The sequence below is a fragment of the Solenopsis invicta genome, chromosome 11, assembly GCF_016802725.1.
Source record: "Solenopsis invicta isolate M01_SB chromosome 11, UNIL_Sinv_3.0, whole genome shotgun sequence".
Classification (NCBI taxonomy): domain Eukaryota; kingdom Metazoa; phylum Arthropoda; class Insecta; order Hymenoptera; family Formicidae; genus Solenopsis; species Solenopsis invicta.
In genome coordinates this window covers 6246451-6272283 of record NC_052674.1, presented here as the reverse complement: position 1 = coordinate 6272283, position 25833 = coordinate 6246451, and the positions used below count along the sequence as shown (strand labels likewise).

At 37.7% G+C, this 25833-nt stretch overlaps 1 protein-coding gene across 1 annotated transcript in view; it reads left to right on the top strand.

Moving 5' to 3' along the window:
* The window catches only part of LOC105200686, a 41975-nt gene that overhangs the window by 8050 nt on the left and 8092 nt on the right, over nucleotides 1-25833 (top strand). Inside the window, 2 exon segments of the mRNA XM_011168351.3 lie at nucleotides 6785-7693; nucleotides 25753-25833. Coding sequence (XP_011166653.2) covers nucleotides 6785-7693; nucleotides 25753-25833 — 990 coding nt within the window.

Here is a 25833-nt window from a genome sequence, read left to right as displayed (position 1 = left end):
CGTGAATTTACCTGAGAAAACAACGCGCACATGTGTTAATCGTGGTTTTGAGCTTTTTATCAGCTTGCGTACATACAACATGCGAAAAACGTCTCGTGTGACGAAATTATCGCGCGTACCGAAATAAAGCGGTTGATTAATGTCAAACATTGCTGCACAATTGTTGATTATGCGAAGTACGTAATTGACGAATAATTGATCCACATCTATCGAGCGAACCGAGGAACTGTACACGGCAAATAGCTGCTTCTTTACACCACTCGCAATTATTCATACTCCAGTCCTATAACACTTTTAGATTGTGTTCTCCGTATTTAAACAGCTTTTTTTACCATCCTATTTTACTTACATATTTTCTGCACGTTTATCTTTTTCATCGGAGAACACGCGCTGGTCATTTCCGTGATAATTTTTTTTGCTCGTGAAGTTATTTAGCTTCGCTAATAAAGAGAAGATTGCAAATATTTTTTTCTTGTAATTCTTTTAGTGTCTAGCTCAACATGTGTGATACACATAATGGACGAAAGAGAATTATGCCACAAATATCTGAAACAGTCAAATTTTCATTCTGAAATGCTCCGCAGAGATCTGACAAAAAAATTTCTCATTTTTCAATCCGCGATACTTCTAGCTCCAATTGGTTCTTAGATATAGAATTCTCTCGCGTGATACTTGACGACAACATTCGTAGATCATATCACTCGTTTGCGCAAACCCGTGCACCGATTGTCAACCGAGCAAATACAATGCACAATATAAATTTTGATACGAGGTTACCCGAGAAGAAAGAAATTATCTGCAGTCGCGTCTTAATGCTTGGACAATTTTTCAATCTTTCCTTGTACGGAACGCATTCGAGGCTTCGGAATCTCTATCAACATTATTTATAATTGCACGCGATTCAGAGATATACGTTAAAGTGAAAAGAATTATTGAAGAGTCGATAGAGAAATGCGAAAAAAATAAAAAAAAACAGGGAAATGCTGATGTGACAAAGAGCCCACTGAGAATATTCGATATTAATATTCAAGACGCCGGTGATTAATATTATCGATCACGTGGAAGCCCCTTTACGCCTCATTGCTATAGTTCTCACGCGCGATCTTAGTGATACTATTAATATTCAAAATACCGAGACTGACATCGATCGAGCGTGCGCCAGGAACTCTTTTCTCGGTACGGCAGTGTCGCTGTGGCGTAATGTATATCTCGAGACACCGGTCGTATGAACGTACAAGTGTACACAATACGTGCGTGTGCACACACGTAAAGCGCGTGTGCTTGCGCCGTCGACCGATGAGTCATCGCGCGCGCATTGCGCGTTGCACGCACGATGGCGCAGAACTTCCTTTTTTTTTCCGTTATTGCCGATAGTCAATATTGCATACGAGTGCACGCTAGTTGGAAGAATTGGAGCATTTCCAGAATTCAAGGGACTTTTGAAACATACAGTGGGTTTTCGAGAAATTAAAAATTTTCGAAGATTTTAGTATACTGATGTTACGGATGCATAAAAATCTAAAACTCAAATATGTCTTACGTGGAAATCAACGTTAAATTTAAATATAAGTGAAATAGGAATATAATTAAAAAAAAATAATCAAAGTAACAACAGATCACTTTTTAAATCGTTTTTAAATTTGAAATTAAAGACAGAATAGAAAAGTGATTCATATTAATGAAAGTCTGAATTTTAATTAAATTTTTTAATTAAGTTTTTTTAGTATCTGGATGCAAACAACATATTTGATATATTACGTTCACTAAATAACTTAAAAATTTTTTAGACGTTCGATCCGAATTTCATGAGTCATTACTTGATGGATTTTCTTGATAGAATTGAGAGAAGATTTATCTGAAAACTTTAGAGATTTAATTTCTATTCGTGGACACGGGGGTATCAACTTATAATGGCAAAACTGCCAAGACTAATATTTTTCATCAAAAGTTTTCGAAAAAGTTTTTTCCCTAAAGGAAGATAAAGTCAGACTGTGCCTTTTCTGCAGTTATACTTCTAAAAGAGGAAAACAGGCGACAGCAAATATGTAAAATGCTGAGTTTAGCATCATATTTTACAATAATCACATTCGGAAAACATTTTCGAAGTTACTTTCAACAAATAACGTTCGTACATTTTGCGTGCATTTTATACATTTTATTTGAATAATCTTTCTTTTTGAGCGAAATGAAAGTTTCCGAGAGCTTCAAATCGCGGAGTCTTTGCAGCCAACGAAAGAACCATGAATCAAGTAGGATCATACTTCACGCTATTTTCTTACGAAACGTCGTATTTGCAATATTATTTTTTTCTCCGAAAAAAAAACAGCTCTCCAAAGGTTAAAACGTGTATTGCGATATGCGTTAGGTTTGGTACGAGGGGTTAAATTACGCTCCTGCGCAGAGCTCCGGCGATGTGACCCCCGTCTCCCGTCCACGCCGGCAGCGTTCTCCACTCTCCTCGAATGTGTTCTCCGCTCTCCTCGTCGCCGGTGGACTCGTCGTCGTCGTCGTCGTCGTCGTTGCCGTCGTCGCCGCGTATCGCGGCGCGCTTTAGCGGCGAGCCAGGCTCCTCAGTCTTCGCTCGCCGGCCGTTGGCAGGGGATCCCGCATCGATCGCGCTCCCGCGGCTCTAGATCTCCCGTGTGTCCGTACACCTCGCCGCATTTCCCGCAGGGAGCATGGCCCGACGTGAGCATCGCGGGGCCCCCCGGGTTCGCGCGATCGCCCTCTCCTGAGACGACGTCCCCCGTGACGTCATCCCTCGACGATACGTCTCACCACGTTCCTCCCTTCCTTATCCTCTTCCCGTCCTCTGTCCTCCAGGTTCCTTGATCCTCGATAAGATCGCACAGTCGCGGACGGTATCGTGTCGGGAGTGCGTAACCACGCGGGGGGCTAACTCTTTCGGATGTAATATTCCACGGGCTCCTCTCCCGATTCTTTCCGAGAACAAGGAACGCTCGGATCACCGTAGTCATCGGATTTCGTTAGCCATCGGACCCGACTCCTCGGTTTCTGGATATGTAGATGCAAGGTGTGTAATCGGGATTCTTGGCTCTTCGAGTTTTCCCACTCACCTAGCGCTAGCCTGGGTGACGTATGTTTTCGATTGGGATGCATGTGCCTCTTGCATTTTGATTTCCCGGATTTGCATATCGAGATTCCGCAATTGAAACGCGCTCGTATCTTTCGAGCTGCAAATGCCTTGGGCGCGTAAGTGGAGAATTAAAACACTTGGGATACCTCGATCTTTAGATTATTCTATTTCTACGTAGGCGTTTAATTGAGCTGTATCTTTGGATACTTTCCATGAGCCTCTATAAACATTCCTCGTGTAACGTACACGCTCTTTCAACGTAAAACTGCAAAAGATAAACTGGCATTTTTTTTCATTCTTTTAGAATTATAAATATTAAAGGATTATACTTAAATTAATTTCTCTTAAACAACGTTCTATCATTTTTAATTTCCATGTGTGTTTTGTATGCCGAAATGTATTGTTTTAGCAGAAAATATATGGTTAAAAAAATAATCACATCTTTCTGTAATTGAATTGCTTTAAGTTTTAAAGTAAACAGTGTTCGTGTTAACGTGAGTATGTACGTAATAAACTAAGTTTAGGTCAAGGTTAATATATATTTTTTTAGTTAAATTGTTTAATTCCAAATAAATAATTTTGGTTAAATTAACAGTATATTGAGTAGAAGCAATGGCAATGTAGAAATGATTAAAAAATGATTCAATTTGGATGCAATTTGACATTACAAATTTAATAGTGTAAGCTTTTAGAACCTTCGATTTTGAGTTTTTTAAAGACAATGCATGGAAATTTTTTGAAAGATTTTGATTCTTTTTATGATTTCAAGTGCAATAATCTATTTAAATCTTGCTATCTTTAACATCTTTCGGTATCTGATTGAAATAAGTTATTTTGAAATGCTCGAAAATGCTACGTAATGTAAAATCACATTTTACGACAGGCATAGAAATATGTAACTTGAACGATTGCATTTTTAATTGTTTACAAATGTACCGGATGTTATGTTTCAATCAGTTGCATTAATATCTACCGAATGTAAATAATAATATAATTGCGATATAAATGAAAAATTTAGTCGTGGTGCCTGGTCCAGTGTTTTTTCAAAATCCGCATAAATTAAAACGTAAATTGAATTTAGGATCCTTGAGAGGCGTATTTTTAAATCATCGGGTCTTTGAAGTGTTCGAGTTCTTATATCCAGCTGGCCATCGAGCTGAATCGCAGAGTACTTTCAAATATTGAACTGTGTGTTTTGATCCTATTTTCAAATCTTTTCAAACTTTTAAACGTTTTTTATATCCTGTCTGCGTATACATATATATAAAATTTACCATAGCAAATATTACTAGCAAATATTACTAGATTGTGCTTGAAGCTGAAATAATGAAATGGAAATGTAAGAAACTTCGAATTAATCTGGAGGAATTGTCATTCTTTTCGAGTGAATGGGAGAATGCAGGGCGACGTATTCCGCACGATGGCAGGTGTCGGTGCTACACCTGTCCGCAGGCTGAATGCCCCGGTCAGGTTGCGAGTAGCGATAGTCCCAAACAAATATCCCTTTATCTTTATTTTAGTCAGCATGACAATAAATTATTTTATTTACGTCACAACTCACAAATTTCATGAATATCGCGTTAATTCTCAATGACTCTTTAGAAAATGCAAAGCAAATTTTTCCTTAACGTAAACGCGCTCATTATACTTTGCGATTTTTGTCATGTGTATTAATGTTCGAATTGATACTTTTACGTTTGAAGTTAATTAAAAAAAAAATGTTGATATTACAAACTTGTTTCCTCAAAGTTTAATCTTTTAATTTTTGTTAAGAGTCTATAGTAAATTTGAGAAATTTTTTCATTATTTTTTATTAATATATACTGTTAATAAATACTTTCAAAATGCCCGATAATATAAATGATAGAAATATATATCGAGTTTTTAATCTATATTTTTCTTATTGAAATAAATTCGAATTATTTATTTGCAGTTTTGAGGCTTTAATTCACAAGTATTTAATTTAAATACACTTTTTGATTCAATCTCAGTTGAAATTTTTTGATACTTATTAATTAATTTCTTGCGTCTCTTCTCTAGATTGCGTCTGTAGAAAATAATAAAATATTCAAAGTTTTTTTTTTGGGGAAGTTTCCATATGTTGATTTTATGCAAATTAATGTATTCGTTGGTCATTTTTCGCGAGTAAACGTATCTCCAGCAACTTTCTCGGACTGTTTGATAATACCTCTTTGTACGACCGCCTTTGCGAGAGATATCGATAGGCATTGCGAGGGTATCGGGCCCATCGCTAGTCGCGGGTCCCACTTGCCGCTCGAAGCGTCGAATTCCACAGCGTTTACTCATACGAAAGAACGAACTCGAAGACTTCTCGGGGCCGGAGAGAAACTTCGATGGCGGAAGAGAAGTGGGAGAGTGGTCGGACGAGAGAGAGAGAGAGAGAGAGAGAGAGAGAGAGAGAGAGAGAGAGAGAGAGAGAGAGAGAGAGAGAGAGAGAGAGAGAAGGGGGAGGGAGAGGGAAAGAGTAACCGATGGTTTCCCGTTTAATCGGCCGTTGATTCTAACCGAGTCATTTGATTCGATCTAATTCTTTGGCATTTTAGAATTTAACGATGAGATTTAATTTTGAAAAATATAAGATGATACCAATGTGAAGATAAAAGTAATATAAGTGTGATCTATTAATAAAGGAATCTAGACTTTGTAGTCTTTGATATTTGGCTAGTTTGAGGATTCAGAAATTAGAACTCCTTTAAACTTTAACGATACATCAACTCGCGTACACTGGATTCACGTACTTTCCTCGTTTGAGATGTTTTTGATATATTGAGATGATTTCAGAAGTTATAAAAAAATTTGTGCGTGCCAAAGCAAAAATCTGTAAACTACAAAGTCCAAGGATTTATGAATTTAAGACGGAGCGACACGCGGGTAAAGTACACGACGTTATTTATAAAAACAAACAAATCGCGTGCTAGCGAATCCCGGGTGTATCACGTAATTTCTAAGTTAGTACATCGTCGCTTACAACAGATCTTTCGTAACGCTTGGGACATTGGTCGACATCCAACTGCCAAATTAGAATTGTAACCGACTAAAAGAACGGAATAACGTAAGGATCCGAGAATTCGCGGACATACAGGGCAATTTGTACTTAAGACGCAAGTACTGAACAATTCGATTTATTTAAATATTTTTTTGCATAGAAATTAGGAGACTCTAATTCGAAGGCACATGGACTTTATACTTATTATCAATTCGATTCAATTACCATCTTTCGTAGTTTTAAGTATTCGTAACCGAGAAAAGATTAAAGACTTTTAGGAAGTTGTTAAAAAAAAAGAAGTTCGTGGATTCCACTAAAATTTGAATAATTTGAAGCCCAGGCGCATTAAGAAGTTACGAAATTATTGTGAATCCTATATTGTAAGTACGGGAAGACAAAATATCGAAAATTTAAGATTGTATAAAAATATTTTTATTCGTGCATTTATTTTATTAAAATAAAAATAGCACAGCTTTAAATACTAAGATCACATTTTTTTCTTTATCTTCATATAAATATTTCTGTTCTGCGAATATGCGTATTTTTGATCCGCCGATGTGGAAATCAATGGCGAGCCACAAAAATGTGCAAAACACGCGAATATGTGGAGCTTCTATCAACTGACGTAAGGAGAAAGAAGTGAAAAAAACTGCTGACGTATCACGATCATTACGTTTCAGCGCCGACCGCAGGCCCGTGCCACGACGTAAGCACCATCGACGTGAACTCCAACAACCACCACCATCATCACCACGGACACAACCAGCACGATTATCGGCCCCAAGACCGAATTCCATCGTCCTCCTCGATGTCTACCTTGCTATGCTGCGAGCCAGTATCGGCTGGCCGGCCTCGGGCCAATCTGAAGCTCGTGCTGAATCGCAGCCTGAGCGAGCCAGGACCGAGTCCCTGCGTTTTCCCAGCACCACTGACTACCTCGCCGATCGCCGTTAACAATAATAACAGCAACAGCAATCCCACCGAACCGCCCACGATCGTGATCAGCGAGGAGGCGAGCGGCGACGACAAAGACGACGTCCACTGTCGTGGCTTCCATCATCTTCACTACCATCACCATCATCATCACCACCATCTTCACCACCTTCACCATCATCAGCACCTGTCGGTGACCACGAAACGCTGCAAACTGGAGACTGCCAGCCTACCTACAAGCCCCTGCGCCGAGAACGGCCTTCATCGTCAGCTAGTGCTAAGCAAGACCCGCGTCATCACCGCCGGCGACCTCGCCCAACATCTCGCGCATCTCGATGACCGGCCCTCCGCCGTTCCGCCAGTGATTCTGGATTGCAGACCGTTTATTCTGTACAACGTCAATCATGTACGCGGTGCCATCAACGTCAACTGCTCGGATCGCTTTAACCGACGCAGACTCCAACTCGGGAAGGCTACTCTCGCCGATCTCGCAACCGCTCGCGAGGGCAAAGAGCTGCTCAGGAAGAGACAGTTCAAGGAAGTCATAGTGTACGACGATTGCACCGATAACCTGGAACATCTGCCCGCCCAGCACCCTCTGTTTCTGGTACTTGTTGCTCTTGTCGACGATGATCTGGAACCAGCTGTGCTGATCGGTGAGTACTCCTTAATATTTTTTTTTTACACATCTTTGACCGATGTGTTAATTCGTACATCGATGTAGATGAGCTAGTTTTTAAAAAATAATTTCGTGATTTTTGCACTGAATCCTTCCACTGGAAAACAAATAATTTTTTAAGGTGACTGAATACATTTATTAAGTTTTATGTTAACTTTATTCGAAAACCAATTGCGATACGAAACAAATTCGAGTTCAAAACTAGGGTAATTTATTTCAGAAGCTATTTCTGGTTACTGTCACATTAGCTGTAATTTAACTTATTGTTAACTAGGTACAATTGCTATTAAATATAGTACAACTGATAGAACGGCTAGATAATGATATCCGAAGTTATCGGATGACCCATATGTAATCTATCTTAGACACATTTTTCAATAGATATTGTGATATTGCGTTATTATTTGGAAACTTACAATTTAATCTGTCGATATATGAGATTAATACGATAAGGGGAATTGGTAAATTAACTCGTTAAATGGATTAACGCAGATAATTTGAAAATAATTTAAAAGTCCCCGAGATATATATTTATCGATGCAATGATCAGTGTGAGGGCTATAAATTTATGATAAATCATCATCATTTTCCACCAATGAAGTACTGCTACCGAGGCACGCCGGCCGGTTCCCCATAACTTTTTCCGGCGCGGTATTTGTTTACAAAAGCGAAGCGGCCGCGAAACACGGCGTACTGTTTGTCGTCTATCCGGTCCTCTACGTGGGAGTCGAGTCTCTGGTTTTCGGAAATAACGATGATGCGAGCGCGATATTTCTGCCGGCCCGCCAATCGCGCGTCGAAACTTTTACGCCGATCATTTTCTCCGCCACCATTTTTGCTCTTATTATATTTATATACTATCAATTCTCCGTAATCTCGCACTCTTTCCTCCCTCCATCCTTTTTTTACGATACGTTAAATTAAATTATTATATATTTGTTTTCTTAAGAATGTGTTTTGTAGCTGTCGCCAATTTCGCATTTTTATCATCAATCTTCTTCTTCGTAAATCTCGCTTTATTGCCGGGGCGCTGTTCAAGCTGTAATGAAAGAAGACGGATGGCCCAAAATAGTCCGTTTAAAAGAAGCAAAATTCAGTTTTGGGTGAATTAAATTTACTTCTCTATCTCCATCCCATCTCTTTTCGCGCTTCTTCCTCAGCCTGATATTTGCTGAAGAAAAATAATTGTGATTTAATATTATTTTTCTTTATTTTCTTCCGTTTCTCTTTTTACCCACTTGATATTTCAACTTGACTTCTCTCTCGTCAGCATAAGATAGTACTGGCATAATTTTATTTTAGACACCACGCGCGTTTTCTTCTGACGTAAAAACTGTTCACGAGAATTTAAGTATGACGTACAAAGAGAGAGAGAGAGAGAGAGAGAGAGAGAGAGACTTTTTTCGCAAAATGTAGAAATCCTGGAGTAGTTATTTAGATGCATAACATTAGATTGAAACGAAACGTATTCGTTAAAAAGTGAAGAAAACGTTGCTTCTCTCCAGAGAGAAAATCTCAATCGACATTTAAAACGTCGTGTTGTCATGTAGTAACATTCAGAGATGAGCGCACAACGATAAATGCAACCTTCGTCTGCGATAGAATCGCAGCTCTCAAATGCTACACGAATTTGAATATTGGGAGGTGAATCATTCCCGTTCATTTTCATGTGAATGGAATTTATCACGAGATAATGGGGGTTGGGAGAGGGATTCCGAGGGCTCGAAAGGAAGAGAACGCGGACGGAGAGATCCGTTCGAACGCGTGGCTGCGACGGCGACGGCGACGACGGCGACGACGACATCGTGCTCGCATCGTCGGCGGCGCGTACGAAGGCGAAAGGTGGGGATCTATTCATAGGAGTGACTCACGTCGGAGATGACGCCGCGAATAGTCGGACAGATTTTGCGCGCCGCGATCTGCGCTTTCGCCGTGTTTTCGCGAAGTCGCACGCGGGGGGGGGAGAGGATGAATTATAGCGGAGCATTACGGGAGATTTGTCCAGAGTTTGCACGCTAATCGTGCCGAATTAAATATTTAAGCCCCCGTTCTGCGCGCACTCGTCGCTAAATATGGCCACGTGATTTTCAGCCTGCTACGTAATGCAGGCCTCGCGATAACGGTATCGTAAACGCTCCGCGGCGATAAAATTTTCGAAGTCGAAGGAAATAAATATACAGCCATGTCACGTCGGTCAAAACGAAGGATCGATACGTGAGAGTCTTACGATTGTAGATTTAAGTCCTTGTGCTTTTAAATCTCGCTTAATTTCCATATTCGCAGAATTGCAAATTTATTTTTATTTTATCACTCGTTATAAGTTAATTCGTATAACAAAAGTATATTGGTAAAAGAAAATTGTCGTATCGATTTATTCGAAGGGGTAATGGCAATAAAATTCGCAAGGGAGGAGGGACAGAGAAAAAAAAGAATAATAATAATAATACGTATAAAATAGAATTTTTTTTTCGTCAGTCTCAGGTGTTTCTTCCTTTTGTTATTCAGTGACAGACGTCACTCTTGACATCGCGTCTGGTTATTACATAATTAGTAACGATTCGCGGCCGCCTATAAACAACGAGACCAAAGCATCGTGTGGCTCGTTTTAGCGAGGCTAATGCGCGCGTCTGGTCTCCCGGTCGGTCCCGATCGCATTTTTCTCAGACGACGACGACGACGGCGACGACAACTACGACGTTGAAGGCATGAGTCACCGTGTATATCGACCCTACGGTATGTTTACGCTGGCTAAGCGCACGAACGGCCATATGTCAAAATCACGATTGCATAACGTATCCCCTGCGTCGCCGTTGCGTCTCTCCTTCTCTTTCGGGATATTTAGATGTGAGTCAGTTGTACGAGGAGATTTTCCTATCGCGCGACCTTAACCCTTTCAGATGCGTCCGCTCTTCCGTGCCTCCCTCCGATCGCCACGACTCCGACTTTCGCTCGAGAAAGAGGCTGAAAAATTGCTCGAATAAAGACTTGAGAGGAACGAAGCGGAACGACTGTTGCGTCCGTTTCTAAGATCGCGCGTGTCATGAAACATTGTATTTTGTATTCCCGCGTTGAACGCGGGCACTTTCTAATAGTTTGTTATGAGAATTCGATCGTTGGAAACTATCCCCTGAGCAAAGGATACTATTATTTAATTTAATTATACGTGTGTGTATGTGCAATAAAATTGCAACAAATATGTCACTTGGAATGTCAGTCAGGCTGACATTTTAATTATCTCACGCTATATATCTTTCCAATTTTAAAAGTTTAACTATTAAAAGTTGCATAGTTTAACTCGTATATTTTTAGACAATCTTCTAAATTACGACTCTTTATAAGTAAAGTGACGGGAAAAAGAATGTGAATGTAAGATAAAAAGATTATAATACTTAAACAATTTTTAATAATAATAAAATATATGCTGTTACAAAGTTATATTAAAACTAAAATTTATAACTTTATATTTAATATATGAATAAATTAATGAAATATTATATAGATAATAGAATGATAATAAATTTACGTAAATTATAAAATAATTTTGGTACAAAAATATTTAAATAAATATATTTTTAATGTACACGCGAGCAAACGTTTTGAAGTATTTAGAGTCAATAAATGAGGCTGAATTCGAGGCTTAATGAATTAGTCATCGCTCTCTGAAGCCGGGGGGAGGGTTGCTGTATTTTTTCCATTGTGCCGCTTTTTCATCCCCCTTCCATTTAAGGGTGCGACGAGGAGGTGATCTAATCGAGGGGGAGCGTGCGCCTCAGAACAACGTACAACGCATCTGGATCAGCTGTCGATGACGATTATTACGTATGAGTCATCCGATACACAGCTCGCTTTAAAATGTATCAATGACTAACGCGCGTCCAGCTCACAATCGCTTTGGGGCCCCCCTTCACCCCCTCGCCCTTCAGGTCCCTTTGTGCTGTACCGGCGTGATTCAAGTACTACTAGGATCGTGATGAAGGATCTAAAAATACGGGGTGGCCGGTGATTCTAGCCGCGTCCCGTTATCTGCTCGTCAACTTATTTCTATGGTGTCGATGTACAAGGGTGTTTCGATGACATAAGCTAAATAGAATTTTCGGAAAGCATACCGGAACGAAACTTCACGATAAAAAGATAAGTAAAAAAGGAAAAAAACGTAGAGAATATTTCTCTACACGAAGCTTCGTTATCGAAGGAATCGAATTTGAACGTGCGAGAATTGATAATGTCGCTTTTTTATTTTAAGCTTGTACAGCTGTCACGATATCGCGTGTCGTAGACAGGGCTGGGTATATTTAAAATACCATTTGTATTTTATATTTTATAAATGTTATTCAATCTATTTTGAAATACCAAAAATCCTTGATGAATATCCTTGACAAGTGACTTAAATTTTTCTCATTATGGCAGTGATTTGCAACGGAAACAAATTAGTTAATTTGCTCCGGTTATATCGATATACCAGTCTTTGGCCTTTATTAGCTAATATAAAAATCTTGATTAAATTGTGATTTTTTGTTTCTTATAAAGTTCAACTACAATTAATGAATACATTTTAACTCTCTTTTGCTCAAGCCACCTCAAAATTTCCGCGCAATGTTGTAGCACTTAACTTCGTTGAGGAAGTTTAACGTTATAAATTGTAACATTATAAATTAATAATTAGAAGATTAAATTAGAAAGTATTTCAAATAAAAAAATTTGGGAGTATCTTGGATTTTAAATACTTCAATTATGTCCAGCCCTGGCCGTAGATCAATAAATTCGTTTCAACAATTACATTTTATCGCAAAATAGAATGAATCTTCTTTTTATTCATTTTTAAAACCATTATGAAAATATGTTAGATAGACGATCTAGATCGCAAGTTAAATTGAAAATCAAATTTAAGACAATTACAAATTATACAAAATATTAATCCTTTTATTTTCCAAATCACTTTTCTGTTTATATGTTCTGTTTATATATTCAACATTTTTTTCTCGTTCTCATATAGAATTATCTTATGTTTGTATACAACAAGTGAATGTGGCGGCTATAACAGAGTTATAGGATGACAAATCCGATCCGCTATAGTATATCCGCATATTCTTCCCTGGAAAATATAAACGGCGCATTGGCATTTAATAATACGTCGCGCGTTATAACGCAGTACGCTGGCTTACGTTTCACTACTGGCTTATTACGTATCGAAAAAAAATTCTTACAAGCTGCTACACCGAACACATATACTTTATAAGGATGCAAGAAATCAAGGATATAAAATTATAAATAAAAAGGTCAGAGTATTTAACAACAAAAAAGTCGTTTGAATTAAAGATTTAAATTGAAAGTCTGTTATAGACACTCGCATGAGGATCAAATTGACTCATTGTCAGACACACGTGCGCGCGCGCGCGCGCGCGCGCACACACACACACACACACACACACACACACAAATAAGTTATAAATTTATTAAAGTTAAATACATTACGTACAAAATATTTTTTTAAATATGAATTTAAAAAATTTTTAATGTTTGAAAATTATTATTTAATTATATTAAACGTAAAACAATAAAAAATGATTTTACGTTTACTATCTGTTTCATTTGATAATTACTTATAAATTAAAAGAAAAGCACTTGTGTTTAAAAAAAATCGCAGGTTAAATATTTATAAGAGATTAGACAGCATTATTTTTCTTTTATAAGGTCTAAGGTCTAAGACTTAAGAAACAAGTGTCTGATTGAGAGAGGCTTAGAGCCATAGAACATAAATAAAATAGAAAAATGTAAGCAGAAGAAAAGCTACTTAAATAAATGTAATCGCGATTGATGAATTGATGAATCACAAAGTATGATAAAGAAAAGTTTGAGGTAAACAATGAGCGAATTGCCCAATCATTTTCGATCTGGTTTACCTTCTTGAGAATTGTGAGTAATCTGTTTGCTCATTGCTTAAGTTCCACTGCTTACGTTTTTCTTTCGCGTTTGCACTTTAGCAATTTGTAAATGTGTAAGGAAGAAAAAGTATTCCTGATTTAACACAGCGAGACAGATCGAACGTCGTAAACGATCCGTAAATTTATAAGCCCAATAAAATGCGTTTTGCAAGACTCTCTCGTTCAATTTGAGCAGCTCGTCCCGTGTCGTGAATTTCGGAGAAGTCAAACTCTGTGGCTACCTGCAAATGTGTACCTTACACCACGACATTGTAACGTGGTATCACCATCATCGCCAGGCTCGAAGTGTTAATCGGCCAACGCGAGCAACACATTCAGACATCCGGTCATTGACTTGAATTCCCTCTGAAAATATCGGATGCGCGAGAGAGAGAAGGAAGAGAGAGAGAGAGAGAGAGAGAGAGAGAGACGGAGGGTTACAGGGAGAGAAAGAGAGAAATGAGGGTCGCGTGGGGTTATTAGCGCGAGATGAATCAGCGCGGGCACGCGGACAAGACAAAACGAGCGACCGTACGTCCTTCGAACTCGTCGGAATTTCCTTGAGACTGGACGAGAGCGAGTGAGCAAGCGAGCGAGCGAGCGAGCTCTGCTCTGCTCTGCTCTGCTCTGCCGTACCGTGCCGTGTTATGGTTTCCTACTACGTTTCACGCAGATGAGTCAGTCAGTCGGCATGATTCCGCGGGTTATTCGTGGCGGGAGCGGAGACAGCGTGTAGCGCTCCCCGCGCTACGTCCGTCAGCCCAAAATAAGGCCCGCGGCCGAATCAACGCGTGATCGCCTTGGACATCGCCTGTGCCAAGTCAGATTCACCCTCGGGGACGCGCCCTTCCCCTCGTCCGAGCCCACGATTTTACGCCTGCAGCAATATCGCCATTAGTCAAATTGCCCGTGAAGTCGTGGAAAATTATTGATTGAGTCTCGTGCCGGCGTCAGACTCAAGTTACAATCGGCATGGCTCGCCTGTAATTTATCTGGGCTCTCTCTCTCTCTCTTTCTCTCTTTGTCCATCCATCAGTCTACAAAAGGACAAGGTAGCGAAGCGTCGGTTAGGCGTTAATGACAATGTCATCTGCACGCTGCGAACGAAAGAATACATTCCGATTTTATTTGCCGCGACGCCTACAATTGGCGATTAGGTGACGTCAGTCCTTTTACGGTGGTTAAAGTTCTTGAAAGCGTGGTACTTTCCGAATTCAGGCGACTAATTGCAAACACGTATGATTAGTCATAGTAATCATCAGTAGTATCTTAGTCCGATGCGCCAGTGACAATATCACTTGCGTCATGCTGTAAGAATTCGTTTCACGGAAAAATACGTCGCATAAATCTGGAGTTTATTGACGATAGAGAAAAAAAAATACAAGACGAATGTCCTGCTTTGAAATCTTTCTCGAAGGCAAAAAACTTTTAAGATCTAAAGATTTTTGAAAAGGAATTTATTCTTTCTAAATAGTCTAAAATTTCCTAAAATTTTCTAAATGCAACGAAGATATTAGAATTTTTTTGATTCTTCGAGGAAAACAAAATCTAATGAGATTAGAAAGAATCTAACTGTATGTTAGAATTAACAAATTCTAATGTCTAAAAAATAATATTTAAGAAAGATTCAGATACCTTATCAAGATATCCCGAAAAATATCGATGATAACTTTACCTTTCCAACTCGATTAAAATTTATTCTAAATTATTAATTTGTATTCTAAATAGAATTATAGAACATTCTATGCGTATCGATTTTTTTTCTAATAAACTAAAATTTTATTCATTTCTATTGATTAATTTGTAAGCACTGTTCTCAAAGATCTTTTCTTGAATGAGACACACGGGACAGTCTAGGTTACCCGCATTTCCTCTTGTCTAAGTAATTGTTCTGGACGGAAGCAAAACCAAGATGATCAAGGAAGAAATAGACAAAGGAGAAACCTCGGACGTCCTGTGTTTACGATAAGAATTTATAAAAAATGCATATTGACTGATAAATGCTTTAAGAAAAAAATTCTTAACTCAACTAAATTTTTTGATTAAATTTTTTCAGTTCAACTAATTTAACTTAAATGCATAAAATATCTGAAGTTCAGTTTGAGCATTTGTATATTTATATAAATTAACTACATATACGTTTAATTTAAATACGTAAATGTTTGAACTGAAGAAATTTAATCAAGTTGAAAAATTTAATTAAGTTAATAACTTTTTTTTCCAAAGTAGTAATAGTGATTTTTTAGTTTTATGCAAAAAATTTATATACTATGATATTTTGTTAAGCTTATACTATTATTTATTAGAAAACTTATGTTAACAGTTAATAATATACTCCAAGAGATCACTTTGTATAGAAGCGACGCTTCGAAGGATTGAGTTCCTAACTTTGTTAGACTAAGAGTAATTATCCTCTCCATTTCTAATTCTTTCGACCGTCACTGAATAGGTCATTTCAAAGGATTCGGTTTCAAAGCAGAATTCTTCATTTTACTTAAAAGTTAACATTTCTGCGGGAGGAACTTTACATTTTTCCCTTTCGACGTTAATTCACAAAGGAGAACCTTTAACAACAGCGCGCTTTATGTAGAATCCGGCGACGTCATCGGGGAGCGAAGGGCGAGGATCGATGGCGTTCGAAAGATAGTTAGTGACTGCGTTGATCGAACGCGGACGATACGCGGCAATCCGTAACTCAGGGTCGCGCGTGTAGTGCTCCGACAGTGAGTCACACCGCTCAACCACATCGGGCGTCGATATCAACGACATTTACGAGCATATGTTCGACACGCGTCCTTCCATTGGTCATCGAATGACGTGCGATTGAAAATGATTTGAAACAGCGAGGGGGAGAGGTGAGAAAAGGGCGCGGGGAGGGCGCGTCTTGAAAAAAATCACCCTTTCCCCCCCGACCGCCTAATAATCGTCAAGAAGTGCACACAACACGTGCCTTCTCCGCTGCACTGTAAAAAAAATAAAAAACGCATTTACGATAGCGTCAAGCGTGCTGGACGTCTTGGCGCGTCCTTGCGCGCGTGACGCGTGACACTCACGAGCGCGGTTACTTTACTGTTGTTACGCCTATGATGTGCGTACGACAATATATTATCATGTCGTCGCGCGTGCATACGCTTCCGATTTGATGTGTCTTATGTATTATATATCTGTCGGTTGTGTATCGATATTAGCTCGCTCTTAGCCGCAACTACGTCGTAATATGTTAAATACTGCTGATAAGAATTCGCACGGAAGAGGAAGGAAGATTCAAGCCGCTGTTAAATAATTCCCGAGTCTCTCTCTCTCTCTCTCTCTTTTTCTTTCTCTCTCTTTGTTTCCTGAGTTATTTATCATGAAAATATTCGATCCGCTTAGTCATTAATTAAACCTTCGGGTGATGATTGCATAATAATTTACAATGGAAAAATGCGTAGCACTCGATAAAACGGTGGCTGAGAAACCGAAGAATCGACTTTTATCGTAATCCGCAATCTGTGGACGTATGTACGTACGTATGTTGTTAGCCGGATACTGTAAACAAAATTTTTATTAAGTATCTGTGAATCATATATTACATCGTAATCTTCTCCCCGCTCTCTTTTTTTTTCTCCTTGCTTATATATCTGCGTAGATACTACGCAGATCTTATCTTTGGGGAATTGCACGTCATGCCTGGTGTATAATGAATTGGCACTCGCTTCACGTTCGTCGTATTTCAGTGCATAGCCGTGAAAACAAATGCACAAGTTGGCGAGTGTCGGGTCTGTTAATTTTGTCATTGCACTTTCTCGCGTCTAAAATAATTCGCGAAATCCGCGATCGGCCACCGAAAGGACCGCCCAAAAGTGTGACAATTATCGTCATATATCCGTTGTTTATTCTCGGCAAGAAGAGACTATAAAAAGACCATTGATCCTTATTTTAAATTTTAAATATCTGCACCTCGGTTTGTCAAATATTAATTTATAGCTATTTACTTGTTAACTTGATATAGATAACTGTCGTATGTAGGTATTTACTTGATAAATTGATAAAGATAGCTATTTATTTAAATGGATATCGGTAGCTGTTTGCTCGTTAAAGTGCTAAATATATAGATTTATTGTAATAATTGTAATTTAGAGAGCCCATTGAATAGCAGAAATTATTGGTTAAGATTTAAAAATATTTTAAATATTTAAATATCAATGGATTATCGATGGCTGTGGAAATTGGATTTAATTGCAATAGTTTGGGCGAATTCGAGGCATTCTGCCCGTAAAAGAGCGATGCTACATTGCAATATCCAAAATTTATTCTTAGCGAATAATTCACTGACGAGGAAAGGAAAATATAGAAGCGGACGAAACTTCTCGGTAATAGATTCACATGGTTCTTATACGTGTTTTCCGGGTCTCATTAAACTATTATACTCTGAGCATTTAGGAATCTGAACATCCGTGAAGACTTGAGAATTCAAGACAAAAAATCCTGGAGTTCAAATATTTTAAAAATTACAATTTAAGAATTCAAGACTTTAAAAATGCTTGAGTTTGCAAATTCAAGCATCTCTTCAAGAGACATAAATTAACTATTTTGACAGGAAACATTTACAAAATCTTGCGTAAAACTTGTGACCAGAAATATAATTGTACATGACAGAATCACACAAATCTAGTAAAATATATATGCTTATAAAATGAACAATTGTCCCTAAATTATAATCTAAAAATGTTGTAACATAAAATATATTCAGCGTGATGAACTTTTTTAAATTTTAAATAACGAATTAAACGATTTTTTGAAATAATTATAAAATATTTATATTTTAAATAGAATTTGTTTAACTTTTGGTAAATTTTATTCTAATAAAGTTACTGCTTCATGGCGAATCATCTTAGTTCAATTGCTGCGAACTTTCGTCAATTCATGATGCCATTATCGTGCAACGTTTCCACAATTTGTCTATACAATTTTTACGAGTTTATTCTTTTGCTATTAGGAGTCTAATGTGTAACTAGGAAAGAATGTCGAGATTCACACACTTTTTCCAAGAGAGACTAGAATCTGGATTCAAGACTCTAAATATATACCGTGTGTCACTTGCATGAAACGTGTGCATGCCGGAAAGGTTTACGAATTCCGCTCTGGAGCTGCGCGACGTCACTCGTGTATACGCAATGACGCGATCCCATAGATCCTTGATCACGCCGATCGCGATCTAGCGTCTCGCGGAAGACCTTGAAATCGAGATAAAAAAAAAGAAAGAGCAGAATGACGTTTCGCTGGAAGCATAATAAACGAATAAACGTTTCGCTCTAAGCGGTTAGTCATTGGCATCGAAGGAATTTCCATGCGTAGATCTTTCGATGTTTAGACCTTTAGATCATTCGTTCCTGGAGCCTGAATCCTCCCCCTCTTTCCCTTCTCCGCAGGTTTAATCCAAACGGATCCGATTGTCTGATTCAATCTACGATCTTGAGATCCGATGAGAATGCGTCGCAGCTTTAGTATTTAAATCACTCGTAGAAAGCAAAAGATTTATCTTCGACATTTATCTTTGAAAGAAATTGAAAGTTTAGCCTACATAAAAAATAATTTAGAAAATAGAATTGTGTTCATAGAAACTTTGAGATTCTGCTCCGACAAAAAAAATTTTCGAGAATTGTCATTAACAGTTGTTTGTGATAAAGATTGTTCTCACAAAATTTAAACGTTAGAGGGAACTCGTGCAAAAGGCAGGACTAATCTTCAATTTTACCTTTCCGAAAAATTAACGACACTCATTGTTACAGTCATATTCTTCGCAAAAAAGTAAAAACCTTAGTTTTTCCTCCATTTTATTTTTTTGAAAAATTAAGAACACTAAATTCTACGTTTAAATTAAAAACACTAGTATCTAACCATTGTTGCACAATCATTTTTTTTACAATTCTTATTTTTCGCAAAAAAAAATGAAAAAAAATTTTTCCCTATTTTATTTACTATGGAAAAGTATCATTAGGCGCCCGGTGCGACGTTTGCGAGCCACCCGGTACATCGGTGCATGAAAGAATCAACTGGCCGCATCGCCGTGGCGCGGCACGCGTAAAGAATCGTCGTATACGCTCGCCGTCACGTCGCGTACGCTCGGGAACGCTCGGCCAGCGATTTACCAACGTCACGGCGGCTACGGCGACGACCGGCCAATCGGCGTCTCCCGTGATGATTCATCCGCGGCTGGGGCCTCATGTAAACTCTCTCGTGCCATTCTGCTCGCAGTCTCCCGCCAATCGTGCTACCGCTCGCGTGGCTCTCGCGCCCGAGGAAAACGAGGCGGAGCGTCGAAAGCAGCGGGGAAACCAAAAAAGAAAAAAAAAGAGAAATTATCTCGCGCGCACGAGCGTCCGACTGGCGTGCTCCCGCTGCGCGAGACTCGCCCGTTTCATTGAATTCTGTGTCAAATGGTGCGGTGAGAGTCACACGGCCCGGGAAAGTCCGCATCCAGGATTTTAATTTTAAACATGAGGATCAGGAAGGACGCACCTTGCCTCGTGCTCCGGCTGGGGAATCTCGATTCTTGGAGTAAGTCAGACTGACATTCCCTTCGCGGCTTCGCGAGCCTACCGTTGCACGAGCTTTTCTCGTTATTACCTATCGATAATACACTTTTGATAATACGATTTTTTTTTTTTTTTTTAATGTACGTGCGGATACTCTTCACGCGCACTTACGCGCACATGACATCATCGCGTCGTCGGGAAAGTCCTTCGGGCACTTGCGGTAAATAAAACACACGAAAGTAAAACGCGTCAGTGTTAAGTAACTTTTGCGGTTATTGATCATTCGATTGATTACACTGCGTTTTTTTTTAATTACTTAGTCATATTGCATTTTTCATCGATTAGTCCATTTGTTTCCTTGATTGTTATTACTAAGTGATTATTATTTTGGCTTCGTATTCCTGAATCATCGTTCCGATGATGTCATACCTGGCCAGGAGGAATGTAGATATTATTTTGTCTTGGCCTTTCTAGTATAAAAAAAAATATTTATTGGTTGATTTAGCAGGTATCTTACAGAATGTCTCCAAAGTAAGATATATATACTCGTAAAAATATCATATTTCTTATATAAAATTTGTTGCCAAACTTTTACTCAAATCGTGAGCGTAAAAGTTCGCAGACCGAATTCGGACTGACGATATAAAAATCCTGAGGTTTTCCCCTTGATTGAACAGATCTTTAAATTCAGTTAAATTGTATGTATAAATCCTTAAAAATTATACGTAATCTCGTCATATTCGCGTAAAAGATCGTAGATACGTAAGTCTTTATATTTTTATCAAAGACGTTTAAAGAAAAACACGATAATTCTGTGTTACGTATTACTTCTAAGAGGAATTTTTCTTAGACACACGTAATACGGAATTATCGTGTTTTTCTTTTAAATATTTTTTTAGTATTCCGTTAGTATTTAGGTTTTCCGAGGGAAAATTTAATGACATAAGTCTTATAAACTTTAATATTAAAAATGAAAAGTTTTCTTTTTTATATTAAAATATATGATCAAAACTACAAGTTAAAAAAGTCAAATTACTAAACTTAAAACTTAGGGGTATATAAAACTTATGAAGAATAATTTATAATATTTATTATAATATAAAACTCGAGGTTGTATAATAACTAGTAAAAAGTTAAACGTTAAATAATTAAGTTAAAAAGTTAATAACTTTTAATTTAGTTAATTTTAAATGATTTAATTTTTACCCTTACCTAGTTATTTTTGAAACACATAAACTTTAATTTATTAATTTTTCTTTAAGTTAAAAATCTGAATAATAATTATCTATGTAAAAGAAAAAAATTATAAAAGAAGATACATTTACACATGTAAAAAAAAACAATATTTCTTTGATATTTCGTATAAATTTAATTTACAAATAAAATATTAAGTTTGATGATTCATTATAATTGTTTTGTTCTAATTTTCAAAACTTGCGAATTTTTAATTTAATATGAATAATAGTTTTAAATTAATTTTTAATTTAAGTTAATTTAATCTTAACTTCTAACTCGTTTTTTGCTTATATAACTTTCAACGAAACTGAATTAATTTTATAAGCCATTAATTTTAACTCGGTTTAAAAAAAACATAATTTATCCAACCTTTATAAAACTGACAATTTTTTTTTTGCATTTTGCACATTTGTATTTCGCATAAATATTTGATGACTCTTGCTTTCATTGAGACATCTTGCGCCGCAGTTTTGCTTCGACGTCTTTTCTTTTTCAATACGATCGCCGGTATAATCGCAAAAATTCACAGTATCAGCAAAAACTTGGATTCCGCGGTCGTAAACATTCTCATTTCCGCATATGAAACGCTGTTTCGAATCCTTGCTTAGGAACGTGGTGTTTGAGTAACAGGATTTCCATCGGGTGCGACGACCGTTGCGCGATCACCGTGTAAATCGCACCACCGTCTCGATCACTGTACCGACCTGAATAAAGTAACCCACATTCGGCTTTTCCGTAACGATCAGGCGGCTCACGCGAGATATCGCTTTGATGAACATTATAATTTCTATATTTGTCTCTTCATTCTCAAATCTTTCGTTCTTTTTTTTTATAACAATACCGGCCGATGCTGACATAACCGACGTTAAATTTTTACTTTCTCGCTTTTTTGAAATTTACATCACTTTTCACTCTTATTATAATGAATAATAATTGAGATCACTAAAGATTTAGTGATGTTTAGATTATGTTTATTGTTTTTTTAGTCGCAAATTTCTCACCTTTGATATTTAGAATCTTGTCTTGAGAATCATTTTATATTAACGTCTCGAACTTTTTTTATCAAGTAGGGTCTAATTTGGTGATGCCGAGTTCGGTATTTAATCTATGAAATTTGTGATTTATTATATTATAAAAATTACGAAGAATATACGCGGTATTAGCGCGGTGTGGTGTGTCGTAGAAAAATAAATCGGTGAAAGCTAGTTGTTATATGGAAACTAGATCAATGGAAGTCGCAGAGCAGAAATTGCATATATATATATTTTTTTAATGATTATTATTTTCCAAGAATGGTGTTTTAACTATCGACGTAACTCATATCTTGGTCAGATATATCGGCCTCGATTAGAGATCACAGAAGCGAAGGATTTTTATATACTAACAAATGGCGAAGCTTCCTTCTAGTTTTGGGATTTTTCGAAAAATCGTTTCAAAACGCGTGGACGCTTTAGCACGGTATTACTCATATACTATCGCATGAGCTGAATTTGAAATCGGAAAGGAGCTTTGCCAACGTTGGAATAATGATTGGCGACGACAGTTTGGGGTTGGTGGCCGCTTCGCTTCGAGAGCCAACCGACGGCGTGGTGGGAAGGGACGAGAGGGGGCTAACGAGTGAGTCATCGTTGAGCCAGGCCAGGCCTTAGCAGCCGCAGGTCAGGAGAGGAAGACACTTTTAGCCCACATTTCTTCCTCGCCTTCTCTCTCCTTTTCACGGCGTTCCTTTATTTTTATCCCGTCGCCGTTTATTCTGGTCGTCCCGCCGTTTCTTCCTTTCCGCCCATTTTTTTCCGCGCCGTCGCATCATCCCATCCCTTATCCATATCGCTGTCGCGAACCGGACGTCTTCAGACGATGATGGCATCACCCTCTCAGATTCATTTGTGGACCTCGCACTTCTGCGGCACTTACAATTGGCGTTTACGTAAGTCGCAGAGAAGATCCACGAAGGTCCGACAATTTTTCTTTACTTTGTAGCAATAGCAAATATACGTACAGACATTTCGAAATCTCTTCAGGTTTCCAAGATCTCTTCAGTGCCTCGAAAAGATAAACTAGACTGTTTTATTAATATTTCACGAAAAAAAGATAATAGATAAAAAAGAATTAATAAAAAAAAAGGATTATACAACTACTAAAAAGTTGCATTACTACTATTAATCGTATACGTAACAACTGCGACGTAGATCTTTTTTTCCTTCGCATTTGTTAATTTCGGAGAGCCTTCATTTATGAGATATCCATTATCAGAGATTCTTTCGAAAACTCATGATTCTCCTAATTCAATCGATATCCATTCTCGAGGCTTCAAATTCTGTTCGAGTGCTACGGCTGTTTGATCTCGAGATAATTAAACATTGGATCTTCTTACTCTTAGGTAGATCTTTCTGGAGTCCGATCGCTTGTAGATTCTTCTCTAGATCCTTTTCTTCAGATTTCTTCCTTAGAACCTCTATCAGATGCTTCTTCCAGAAATTTCTAGGATGCCAAGCCCTTAAAATGTTCGACGTCAGTCTTTCAAGGTCTTAGTGTGATTGACCGAATTTCTAAAGTCTTACGATGTTCAACCGTAGGGAGTAGTCTCCCTGGGGAGATTTTTATATCTCAGCGAGGAAACGAAGCTCAGCCACCGTAGTTTTCTTTACTTTTCTGATCGATGATCCGTACCTGCTGTTTTATTTTTCCTTACATTTTGTTGTAAATTATTGAGTAAACCCACACAGCACACTTTACTCAAATCCATGGGACCGTTCAGCAAAACCGTCCTTACGCGGAAAGGACGGTTTTGCTGAAGTATCTCAAAATTTAGTTGGATACAGATCTGAAAATAATTTTGTTAGGCCATCAAATTAATTAAATTGGACTCTCAAATTGTTTGCAACATTTCTTATCATGCTTGAACATTCGTCACAATTATTTTGATGATGCAGTAAAATTATTTTCAGATCTGTATCCGGTTAATTATTTAAATACTTCAATAAAATCGGTCTTTCCGTGTAGAAGGCTTATGCTGTGTGGGAATTTCATATAATAATTTCTAGAACAATTAATAATATATACGCTACATAATAAATAATAGTAAAAATCGTCCCAGATTATCGTTTACGTCAAAACTGACTGTTCTACGAATTAATTTTCTAAATATAGATGAGATATTTATTACGACGTATTATTCAGCAAATAAATTAATTTATTTGTTCGGTCATTGATTAAATATTTGTCCCGATTTACATATTAAGCAATTTTGAATTATCGCGCACCTTTTCAAACACATAAATGAGTGATTAAACTAGAATGCCAACGTGAGATAACGTCAAGTTGATGCGAAGTAAGATTGATGTGGCGTGACATTATTTCTTGCCAAAAAGAAGAAAAAAACTATATTTTGAAAAATCCGAAGATTATGAATGATCGTTCTCTAAACGGCGATCTACAAGGAGATCTGCAAATAGAGATCGGTAGCGCGAGTTATAATTGTTTCGGAATATGCGGAATGTATATATCCATCCGAGTTAATCGATAAGTTGGCTTGGCAACGTTTCTCCCAGTATTTCTAACAGATATAGAATCGTGACCGACCATGTACTCATTGTTTATCGACGGCAAGCGTTGTGTATGATCTATATATACGTTCGAAAGCAAGTGTACGCCTGGCTTTGTCCGCGTTAATTTTCGCATCGTGCAAATAATTTAAGAATGGAACTGCTTTTGCGTGTCAATGCCAAACTACCCGGGACTAATATCATGTAACAGTTTAACAAAACTTTAAGAAAAATATTAATGAGCAATTGGGCGTCGGCGCTGCAATTGTCGGCGTGTGCAAAAAATTTTTTTTCTTTATAAACAATTAAATTATTCAATCTTTAATTTTTCATGTCACCAACGTAAACGTTTCGACTAAAATTTCCAAAGAATTAAAAATTAAACGATTTAATTTTTTTATAAAGAGAAAACACTTTTTTGCGCACGAATTACAGCGCAGACTCCCAATTGCTCATTAATATTTTTCTTAAAGTTTGAATTTCTGGGAACCCTTGTATTTTTAATTTATGAGCTGCAGTTAAACAAAAATTAAAAGATGTCTTTAAAGATGAGCTGTTCATGAGCTTGTATCTAATAATTAAACAAAAAGTAATTTAAACAAAAATTCACCGTCTGTTTTTCTTTAACACGAAAAGAACAATTTTACTGAAAGTAATTTTATTGGACCATCAAAATAATTATGACGGATTTTCAGATCTGTATCCAGCTAAATTTTTTAGAAAATTTTAATAAAATCATTCTTTTCGCGTAAGTTTGTTACAAATTAATATCTTTGATCGACGTCTTCTACATTAATCAATGGTCGAATGTTTCAGGTGGACACCGGGAATTTCATAGGCGGCACCGAGAGCTGTGCGAAGACACGCTTCTGCCGAACGGCGCCGCCGCCGCCGCCG